At 41.3% G+C, this 12438-nt stretch overlaps 1 protein-coding gene across 3 annotated transcripts in view; it reads right to left on the reverse strand.

Annotated features, from left to right (window-relative positions):
* The window catches only part of LOC124553956, a 241926-nt gene extending 232543 nt beyond the window's left edge, over positions 1–9383 (reverse strand). For all 3 annotated transcript variants that reach the window (XM_047127970.1, XM_047127971.1, XM_047127969.1), the window contains exon 1: positions 9084–9383. In XM_047127970.1, the coding sequence (XP_046983926.1) occupies positions 9084–9154 (71 nt within the window). In that variant the 5' untranslated portion in view covers positions 9155–9383. The remainder of the gene's footprint in view (positions 1–9083) is intronic.
* Between the last annotated feature and the right edge of the window lie 3055 nt (positions 9384–12438).

Here is a 12438-nt window from a genome sequence, read left to right on the forward strand (position 1 = left end):
TTCATGTACGATGGGAAGGGGGTGATTTCATCTCAAATCATACAAGTGATGTCAACTTTTGGTAACGAATTTCTCTCGAAAAAAATATATATTAGACCTCTACATCATAAGTGTTACGAAATACAGTAGGCCTATTTTTGTTTTATCTTAATTTTCATAAATGGTACAGCCCTTTGAAAAATATATATTTTGTAAATAGCTCTTAAAACAGCAGAGAACATAAAAATGTAACTAATAAACCAAAAGTACTGGAGACCTGGCAGATGTTTTGCATTAAAGCTCCCTCTTAGTGTGTCTACATTTAGTTGACTCCCACACACTTATGGGCTTCCTTTCACTTACAAATTTAAGACGAAAATACGAAATTTAAGATAATCTTTCCACTTGCCCGCCCCCCAATTTGAAAAAAAACTCACAGAATGCTATATGCTATATTCTCTGTCATATTACCAGATACTACTGATGTAATTATAAACAGTATCTTCTCCTCTTAAACTATCTTTATTACGTAAATATTTATTACTAAAAATGTAAACAGTTGCATTTTTATCAGTTTTTATGAATTATTTACTCACAAGCCCCCATCCAAAAACTTTTGAGAATTACACAAAATATTGTTTGGTTAATGTGTCAGTAGTCTGTTGAAACACAGTGGGAAATATTTTTTAGTGTAGAGTGTTAAAATTTTTCAACATTCCCCATATTTCCCTTCATTGAATTTCTAGTGTAAAATAAGCATGTCGACAACACTGTTTCCAATGCTCTTCCATTAAAAACAAGTGAGAATTTGCATATAAACCATTCTGCATCAAGTTGTGTGTTCAGTTTGAACTTTTTATTAGATACAATGTCAGTGAGGAAATACAGCTGTGAAAGAGTGAGGTGTGTGGATTATGAAAAAAACCACAATAAGGTAGTGTTTAAGAAAAGTGGAAAACACTTCACAGTTGCTGCAAATTCATCAGAGGTATTGCAGAAACATCTTGGTCCTCACGTAAAGGTATCAGCATCACATCTGTTGCGCAGGAATTGCTACACTCACTTCAAGAAGAAATTTAGTGACAACACACCTGAACAATCACCATCACCCAGATTGTGAAACTGAAGTAGACAGCGCAGATGTTTATATTCCTGGGTGTGAAGCTGCTGATGCGTTGAGTGTTAGCATTTCTGTGGTAGCCCCTACTATATCCCCCCCTTAAATGTCCAGGAAAGGCATGGCCGGAACTTGGATGGGTGACCATCCGGGCCACCAAGCGCTGTTGCCGTTTTTCGGGGTGCACTCAGCCTTGTGTTGCCAGTTGAGAAGCTACCCCACCGAATAGTAGTGGCTCTGGTCAAAGAAAACCATCATAACGACCTGGAGAGCTGTGTGCAGACCACATGTCCTTCCTATCCACATCCTCACTGAGGATGACATGGCGGACGGATGGTCCTGATGGGCCACTTGTAGCCTGAAGACAGAGTGCTAATGCCCAGGAAAGTTAAGAAACACAAGAAGAAAATAGTATGTAAAAAGATAAGTGGAAGAAATTGAAACAAGTTTTACACAACCAACATATTCAAACCTTTGTAAAGGGTATAATGTAGATGCACTTGGTGCAGAACCTGAATATCATGATATGTGTACAAAATGTGATGTGTGGTTTCAAAAATTAAATACTGCTATCTCAGCAGCCACCTAAACTGAGAATGTATAGTTACTAACATTGATACCAGGTAGCTACTCTAAGCAGCAGATGCAGAAAGACACACCCCCTTCCTCACACTACTTGATTTCAAAAGCTCATAAAATACAGAATGAGAAAGGTTTTTGGGCATGCCCGTATCCTTATTGTGGGCATCAATTGCAAGATGATATGCTTACTGTTGCTCTCGAATATTATCTAAGTGATGAAAAAGATCGCAGCAGGCAAAGTCCTAACCAAGCTGATGTTATTTCATTAGCGAAAATGGTAAAAAGGTTAAAAGCATAAAAAGATACAGGACAAGATCAATACAAGAAGCATGTCTCCTAATACCTATGAATTTAAAAATTGGTCTCTCAAAATTCTACTCCTTACGACCAAATTGGGTAAAATGCCAGGGGATAACAGAAGCGTCCGGTTCCATCCCTCTGCTATGACCAATGATGTGAATGGTCATTTCTGCCATATCGGTGACAACTCCCATACCGCTCCTATGACATCATCGTGTAAACATGACAAGAAACACGAAAATTGATCGAAAAACCACCAAACAGATATTCCTCCAAAAATATAATGAAAATAATGGGACAAGCGATGGAAATTGGGGGTTTTTGGGTGGGGACAAACAAACACACGCCACTATACCAAATGACAAAAAAACTAAAATAACAAGACCTCACAACCTTCCCAAGTTCCACTACACACAAAATCCATTGGAACAACCAATACCACACTAGAAATCTCTAAACTTTCACCACCACCACACTTAATCCTACCACAAAAAACCCTAGAAAATCAAAATTGGAGTCTAACACTTCCCTCGACCTGTTATCCTTACGACATCTCCACATATAGCCATCCCTGGTCCGAGATGCTGGAACTTTAGTAAGCCTCATTTCTTCACGACACACCCAACATTTGAGACAACACACTGTCCCCCTCCGACAACCTAAAACTGTTGACCTTGCCAGTCATAGCCATACCTACCAAAGACAAAAACAAAGCAATTTACCAAAATTCACACACGACGAACAGAAAAAAAACTACAATAACGTCGACATAACAAAACCAAAATCGTTAACTCACTGAAAAATATTCCGCTGAAAGCACAGCCACCACCGATACCACACAAGTGCACTGCTACCATGAAAATGAACCCCATACGTCACATAACACGCTACCCACAAACACACCACCAGAGAGAACCATCGACTGCAACAATACGCCACCTATAAACGCGCCACACATGCAAACTAAACCAAAAACATCGTTTAACACACAACACAAACACACCACCAGAGAGCACAATCAATCGTATCAAAATGACACTTACAAACACGGCACTCTCACAAACTAAACTCCGCACAGTCGTGACGTCACACGCCACAACAGCCTTACGTCACGGGTCAAAGCGGACGGGTGGAATCAGACGCTTCCATTGACCCAATGTCGGCCTGTGGAGGAAGTATGCACATGTATTTACCACATACATTTGAAACTTATTTGTTTCGCCATAAGCAGTGTCACAGGAAAGAAGTACACCGAGATGGACCTGATGCTTTTGTGTACATCTCAAGCACCACAAGATAAACGTTGGCTGTAGAAGTGTGCAATGTGTCCCGGTACTGAAGTAATGACTGTTTAAGCACTGTCCTTCAGGATACTGACAATGAAGGAACTTACGCATTGTGTGAGGGAGGAGAGTTGGTGGAGAAGACAGTAGAGTCAAAGAAGTTTGTTACAGAGGTTAGGCAGTGGGTCATGAAAGGAATAGCTCACCATCATATCGGGTGGATTCAGAGACAGGCCACAGCAGAAGTAAAAATCAGCCACATCCCAGAACACTGACACAGTAGTTCCTCATCTCAACTTTGCTGAGAACTGTTCTGTTGCTTTGCACAACAAAATTCAAAGTTACCACCGGCACACGTCACATATCAATATTGACAGTTTCGCTATTGTCAGTGGCGATCTCATTCGTGACAGTGCACATGCATGCTATGCTGTCAGCACGATAATGACATAGCATCTAGAGGCCATGCATTACCTAAAGATGTGTATGTGACTGATGGTGCAGCGTCTCTTTTTCCAACACCACAGTACAGGAATTAAGACAAAAAAATGGATATTTTCAGCAATAGATCATGGAAAAAGTGCATGTGATAGTGTAGGAGGCCTCTGTAAACATCTTGCAGCTCGATTTAATCTCCAGCATGAAGCTGTTGATGTTATAATACTATTGGATTTGCAAACATCATATCAACATTAGTAACAAACATAAATGATTAATAGAAAATCTCATTTTAAAGATGTGAAACAAATACTAACAAAGAGATAGAGGGGCTAGCCAGTACTTACCTCAGCTCAGTACAGCCGACAGATACACAAAACAAAAAATTTACATTCCTAGCTTTCGGAACTTTGTTCCTTCATCAGGGAGGAGAGACGAGAAAAAAGGGGAAGAAGGGAAAGTGGATTCAGTTACTCACAACCCAGGTTATGAAGCAACAGGGAAAGGTAAACCGGGAGGGTAGCAAGGATGGAGGCATGGTTGTCAGAGGGAAGCCAAAGATATTCTATACTGTGCCAGCTTCAAACCAAAGAGGATGCATACAGAAGTAAAGAGGTATATAGTATTTGGTTTGAATCTGGCACAGTACTTACAGTGGAATATCTTTGGCTTCCCTCTGACAACCATGCCTCCATCCTTGCTACCCTCCCGGTTTACCTTTTCCTGTTACTTCATAACCTGCGTTGTGAGTAACTGAAACCACTTTCCCTTCTTCCCCTTTTTTCCTCTCTCTCTCCTCACTGATGAAGGAACAAAGTTCCGAAAGCTAAATGAAAGTACATTGACGGAATTCCGTTTAAAAAAAAAGAGAAGAATGGTCTGCTATGAAGCTTGTGGTCGCCATTCAATCAAGTTGCTACTGGATTGCATCCTGGAGTGGCACATACATTGCAAGAACAGTTCTCCAGGAAATGTGTGTGAAATGCAGAGACCACAGTATACATCAGTAGACTCTGTAGTGAGCCACTTCATTTCTTGTGTGTACGACAACCAGTGGTGGGTGGAACAGATAATAAGGGTCTGTCATGAGCTGCAAGATATAACCATCCCATTTCTGACATCTCATGCTCCTACTGATGCTTTCAAACGACCATTATCAAAAGATCAGTGTGCAGTTCCCATATCCCAAGTACTGCTCTTGTTGGGTCATCCTCGTCTGTGTGCAAATTCCGCTCAGCTGTAGAAGTTCAATGAATAGCATATGAAGAAAAAGAACTCTTTAACACTATGTCGCTGATTGTTACATTGTAGACAATCTTAATTAATAGAAAGCCGTGAAGAAGTAAAATTATGACAGAAGACAATAATAATTTCGGAATAATACCATTAAAAAGAAAAATGGATATAAATATCCTATATCTTGTTTTTCTTATCAAATGCTTTCGAACCAAATTATGAATTTTTTCCCACTCACTTATAATGTTGTAAAGTAATTATTTTGATTCTGAAATAACAGTTTTGCATGACATTTACTTAAATACTTAAACTGATCACTGATTTTAAGTGTCCATGACTTTATGACTTTTTCAGAGTAGAGCTAGGTCTACCTAAAAAATTTCTCACACTTTGTGCAGACAAGCGTTGCCCGAAGAAAAATGACCATGTTTATAATGTACCATGAAATGTTTAGAACCTTTAGGATGGTGGTTTTGGAGAAAATAACTTCTAAATAACCAAAAAAATTCAGAATATTTCATCTTTATGTACAAATATTTTGACAGTTTAAGAATTTCATGTATTAATTTCATAGCTGACAGTTAGCAGTCCGGGTATACAGAAGTGTCCGATTCCACCTGCCTGCTTCGACCCGACATCATTAACATGGCGGAAACGGCCATTCTAAGCATCTCCAATATGCCGCCAATGATATCACTACATACACATGGCAACAACCACAAAAATACGTATAAGACAATAACATCCTCCTCCAAAAAATACAATCAAACTAATGGGACAACCGAGGGATATTGGGGGTTTTAGGGTGGGGATAACCTAAATATAACAGTAAAATAAATAAAAATAAAAAATAACACACCATGATCCCAAAACATACAAGACGACGAACCAAAAAAAAATTACAAAATCTACAGGAATCAGATACTTCCCTTTACCTATACAGGTAAATGGCAGCTGATTATAGCAAAAACACCAACGCCTACAGCAAAAACTATGGAAATTGGAATCAGACATTTCCCTTGACCACAGCTGACTGTACCAAAACACCTATACGTACACATAAAAATACAAAAATTGGAATCGGTCACTTCCATTGACCAACAAAACCACACCACCTCAAAAATTTATACATCCCTATGTAAATTAAAACACATTCAACACACAAAACATTACAACTTGAGAAAAATAGACCCAAAAAGCAATTACTTACCACCAACAAATTTCAGCCGGCCATCACACACACACACACACACACACACACACACACACACACACACACAGACAGAGAGAGAGAGAGAGAGAGAGAGAGAGAGAGAGAGAGAGAGAGAGAGAGAGGGTGGGGGGGGGGGGGGGGGGGGGGCGCCATCAAACACAAGGAGGCGACATCTGCAAACACAACCAACTCAAACTCAACTCCATGTCGTAATGACGGCGCATACCACGACACCCTTACGTCATGGGTCAAAACAGACGGATGGAATCTGACACTTTCGGTGACCCAGCAGTCCTTCCACTATATCATTTCTGAAGACAGTTAACATCCTGTGATTATTCATATTTTCAAAATATAATTTTGAAATTCACAAAAAGTTGCAAATTCTCATGGTTAAAAAAAAAAGCTTAGAAGTATGTATGTATGTATTAATCATGACACATAGTAATGAGAACAAAGTATTTATTGAAAATAAATTCAGATCTCTATCAATTCTGGTTTCTTTACTGCAATTTTCCCTTTTGTTATGGCGTTTTCACAAATAATCTGATTTAGAGAGGTTTGCAGCATTTTAACAAATCATCAGAAAATAAAAATATAGTAGTTTTGGAGGGGTATCATGTGGAGCTTCAACATATATTTTGCTCAGCAAACTTTGAAATAGCGATGTCACAGATTCACTCTTGATGTGTATCATCTGACATTAAATCGCCCAGGGACGCTTTATATGTAAAAGGGATACTCAAAGATGCCAAATGAAAAATTGTGCATCCAACCCCAAAAATACTGCAGCAAATGCAGTCACATCATGCGTGAATCTTTTGAGATATTGTAGACAAATTTTGTATTTTGAAAGTAACATATACACAAGTGAAATTATTTATGTGAAAAGCTTTTTGTAGTTTTAAAATGGCTCTATGTTCAACAATACTAGAAATATCAACTGCATAATCAAAAACTGAATTTTTTTTTAAATACTGAAATTCTTCATGTCGAGTCCCAACATTGTTAAATGAGGACAAGCCATTCTTTTAAACTAAGAGGGGAATCAAATAAATGTGATGAGGTTTTGTTAAAATGGTTCATAAAAGATAACATTAATTTATAGCAAAAAAGTTAAACGTAAAACAATTTGGGGATTAACAGGTTAAAGCAGTCGTATGTATTATCTTGGCAATAACCAGAGGATTTCACTACAAGGAGGTTGTTAATGTAACTGATGCATTTAGAAATATGGCCTACAACATGTCCTTAAAAATGTGTTTCTTCTACAGCCATTTGGATTTCTTTCCAAACAACCTGGTATGACAATGATCAGTATGACACAGAATTGCGCTATCAATTCAAATGAACTCCAATAGATTAAAACAGACCTAAGCTGCAACATACAAACTAAATTCATGTTCAGAAGGACAAATAAAATATGTCATCCTGTTTTTTTTTTTTTTTTTGCTCATAAGTTTGAAGATACAAATGAAAAATTGACCATAGCAACTGTTGTAGTTAGATGCAATGCATAACTTTTTTTCTGTATAAAGTATGGAAAAATTATTGTACCTCTTTCGTAAAAATATTACTTGATGCTACATTTCACTTTACCACCAAGCCAGTCATGTAAATGTAACTTAGTTGTTACATTAGAAAGACAAATTCTGCACTGTGATGCAATGCCCTTTGAAAATAGTTGATTACAAACTGTTTAAGTACTAGTTTACAAATGCACATCACAGAAGTGGAACTACAGCCTGAAATGACATAAATCATTCAACATTCATAACGTTATAAAATGTGACAATGACTATGTCTAACAGCTGGAAATCTAATGCCACCAGATAACTTTTACACTGACAAAGAGTAAACTTACAAAATAAATTAAAAGGCAAGTACAGTTCAAATGATTAAATTTATATCTGCATAATCTTATCAGTCAATATGAAACCATGCTCTAGTAACCACAACTCTTGAATGGCAGTGTCTATTACGTTTGTCACTGAGCGTTGTTTGGCACCCATCTCTGGAAACGGGTGGATATATTTTGTGTTGGTCCGAAGTAATCCGACTTCTACCAATTCCTTCGCTCCTAGATATGGGCCATGTTGTGCTGCGTGCACACTATTGAGTGAGTCATTGGAAATACATTCAAAAGGCAAAGACCTGGGAGGCCTCATTCTTAAATCACACTTTTCGGTAAAACTTAATAATTTGAATATGGACAATTCCTGGAAAATTGTGCCAAATGATTAAGACGTTAGGTAGTTATCAACAAATCGTATCAAATGTATGTAAGAACTAGCTCTCTTCCTATGGGAGAACAACTTGCAAAGAATTTGCTTATAAACAAACAAGTAATTTTTTGTTGTAAGTCACAGAGCGTATGTGCTCGTGAAAGTTACTTATCTAGTACCTAATCGTTTGCATTACTTTGTATTTTTAATTATATGGCCTGTGCAGTAAAAAATATAAAAAATTTGAATCTAACGACGACACAGGAGAGAACCATCAAGATGCAAATAGACTCTTAAGGCACTCGTTTGTTGATTTTGGAATAAGGAACAATGCTTGAGCGGCAGATGAACGGCGTCAATTAGTTCAAAACTTGAACAATTCCTCCAATCTGTACGTAGTTCTTTGCTTTAAGAGTTAGAGGAGCTAAATTAGTACTGTATCACGTCAGAAAACCAGGAGTCTAGGTTCTCTATTACCATGTTCATATTCATGACAGATGTTATGATGTTGGATGTCCCAGCTGAACAAAACATTGCTGAGAGAATTATACACAGCGACAGGTCGGAGCAACGTGGAACCACTTTCTAAAGTGTTTCCGATTGTATTAAAAACTTCACTCAAAATAGACAGTTCATTGGATGGAAGCTACATTACACAAGTTCTCACATGTACAACGAGATTATGGCTATGACATAAAGACTATACTCACCGTACGCTAAATAGACAGCCTGTGACACAAATCCTGAAGATGCAGAGTTGAGTTGAGTTATCTTCTTGCATAATCAGTCACAACCAGCGTCCACATAATCTTCGAAAAAAGCGGTGCCTTGTTCCAAGTTTCGTACAACAGTTTACGACCTACAGTTGGTGCAAGTATTATCTACTCACGGCGTGACGAATAAATTACATACGAAGAAAAATGAACGGAGCTTACGATACCAACCCAAGAGTTAACACAAATAAGTAAACAAATACGCCAGCTTGCTCATCCGTTGTCGCTGAGTTGTACGCTGATACGTTGGCAACCATGTTGGCAACAGGGTGCGTGCGAACAGCTGCCGGACGAAGCAATAATGTAACTGCAATCATTCAATCTGTGCGGTCACTTTAAATTAAGCACACAACGACGACACGGTCAGTTCTCGGCGTCGGCAACGTCTTGGGTATTGCAAACCACCTCTGCTGGGAATAACTGTTATTATGCTCTAAGCATAAGCAAAATTTTTGAAACTGTTTGCTGGTGTTCTCAGCAATCCACAAATTTGAAGGAAAGCTTTTTGCATGCACTTTCTAATGTTAATCTAAAATACTTCTCATTATGAGAGATTTCTTGTACTACAAAAGCCATGTGCTTTTTGCAGTGGAATATTTACCTTTGAACCGTTGAATCTCCTCCACCAAGAAAGTCCATTAGAGGACGTATATTGCAGATTTGCCTGGATTTCGGACGTGATGAAAACTAGAATGTTAAAATGATATTTCCCAACACACCGATGAATCCTTTTAACAGGAGATGTATTTTTTCGAAAGATGTTCACACATAAGTGGTTTTCTAATAACAACAACAGTTGGCATTGCATCATTACATTAGCTAAATTGCGACTCCCTTAAAGACTTTGCTTTTTTTTTTTTTCTTTCTTTATTGAATTTCAATTCCCCCCGAAGGGGGCGGGCTGGCAGCAGCTTAGTATGCCGCTCTTCAGCTGACAGATTTTGTGACAAAGATCAAGACAACGGATAATAAAAAACAGGCGATAAAATCGGAGACTTAGAGAGTAACAAGGCGAAAAGAAATCGTGGAACTTAAAACAACAACACAGGGATGATGACGCTAATAAAAATGCATACGAAGCAGACAGGGAAAACAAAAGACAATTAAAAAACACGGTGACAGTCTGGATTCTGTTCGCAAAGGACATAAAATTCACACTTAGCGACAGCATGGTTTCTGTTCGCAACGCGAGAAAGACACACAACACTGAATAGTCACTGGGACACTGCACTAAAAAGTTGGCAAATGTGACACCACAGTCGAGAGCAGGTGGGGGGAAACTGGACAGAAGATGGCAAAACAAAAAAGGGGGGAAAGGAGAGTAACAGCGAAGGAGGGAACCGGGAAAGGAGCTGAAGGAGGATGAGGACCCATAAGAGGGGTGGGGGGCAGACGCGACAGGGAGTGGGGTAGGCAGAGGAGGGGAATACAAAAGGACTGGGGGGGAGAAGGGAGGTAGGGAGAGGTTTAGTGGGGAGAAAACAGGACGGAAGGGGGGGGGGGGGAAGAGGGAGCCCAGGGAAAGGACAGAGGAAAGGAGGGGGATTGAGGATCAGAGTTGGTAGGAAGGATAAATGGAGGGAGAGAGGGCATCATCCGGGAGGGGGAGTTGATGGAAGCCACCTTGGGAAAGGAGATGGAGGGTAGGGGGGACACAACGGTGAAGACGTGGCAGGGGGCGGGGACGGAAGAGGAGAGGAGCAACCAGGGGGTGAGGGGGTTCAAGACGGCGGGAGGTGTAGAGGATGCGGATATGTTCGAGGAATAGGAGCAGATGGGGGAAAGGAATGAGATCATAGAGGATCCGCGTGGGGGACGGGAGGCGGATACGGAAGGCGAGGCGGAGTGCATGACGCTCAAGGATCTGGAGGGACTGATAGAATTTGGGGGGGGCAGATATCCAGGCAGGACTGGCATAACAGAGGATGGGACGGATGGAGGACTTGTAGGTGTGGAGGATGGTAGAGGGGTGCAACCCCCATGTCCGGCCAGAGAGGAGTTTGAGGAGACGGAGGCGGTTGTGGGCTGAAGATTGGATGGAGCGGAGATGAGGTATCCAGGTGAGGTGACGGTCAATGGTGAGGCCAAGGTAGGTGAGGGTGGGGGTGAGGCGGACAGGACGTGCGCAGACAGTAAGGGAGAAATCCAGGAGGCGGAAGGAGCGAGTGGTACGACCTACGATGATTGCCTGGGTCTTGGAAGGATTGAGTTTCAGGAGCCATTGGTTACACCATGCAGCAAAAAGGTCAAGGTGATTCTGGAGAAGGCGTCGGGACCGTTGGAGGGTAGGAGCGAGGGCGAGGAATGCGGTGTCATCAGCATATTGCAAGAGGTGTACTGGAGGGGGGGGTTGGGGCATACCTGCCGTGTACAGGAGGTAGAGGAGAGGGGAGAGGACAGAGCCCTGGGGCACACCGGCAGAGGGGTAGAAGGTGTGGGAATTAGCATGATGGATGGTAACATAGGAGGGGCGGTGGGAGAGGAAGGAGGCCACCAGACGGATGTAGTTGATAGGAAGGGCGTAGGTTTGGAGTTTAAACAGGAGACCGGGATGCCAGACACGGTCGTAGGCCTTTTCGAGGTCAAGTGAGACAAAAATGGCGGAGCGACGGGAGTTAAGCTGGAGGGAGAGGAGATGAGTGAGGCGGAGGAGTTGGTCATCAGCAGAGAAGGAAGGTCGAAAGCCACATTGGGTGTTTGGGAGGAGGTGGTTTTGGTGGAGGTGGAGATGGATGGATTCCAAGAGCTTGCTGAACACCGATGTGAGACAGATAGGACGATAGGAAGAGGCATCAGATGGAGGCTTATTGGGTTTGGAGAACATCAGGATACGGGAGGTTTTCCACAGGTCGGGATAGAAGCCAGTGGCAAGGATGACATTGTAGAGGGTGGCAAGGAGGGAAAGGAAGGAGGGAGGGCAGTGTTTGAGGTGGCGGTAGGTAACGCAGTCGTGGCCGGGAGCAGTGTTGCGTTTAGTGCGGAGTGTGAGGCTGATGTCCTGTGTAGTGATGGGAGTGTTAAGTGCAGAAGGTGGGGTGTGGCCCAAGTACTGGAAGCTAGGAGCAAGGGGAGGAACAGAGGTATTCGTACGGTCCATGACATCAGGGAAGAGGGAATAATCAAAGTGGGGATCATCTGGGATGGAAAAAACATCAGAGAGGTGGGAGGCAAAGTGGTTGGCCTTACTGAGGTTGTCAGGAAAGGGACGGTCATTAAGGAGGAGAGGGTACTGGGGGGTGGGGCGGTTCACAGTAAGGCGGTGGAAAGCAGACCAATACTTGGAAGAGTTGAT

This window comes from Schistocerca americana, chromosome 11 (assembly GCF_021461395.2).
Source record: "Schistocerca americana isolate TAMUIC-IGC-003095 chromosome 11, iqSchAmer2.1, whole genome shotgun sequence".
Taxonomy (NCBI): Eukaryota; Metazoa; Arthropoda; class Insecta; order Orthoptera; family Acrididae; genus Schistocerca; species Schistocerca americana.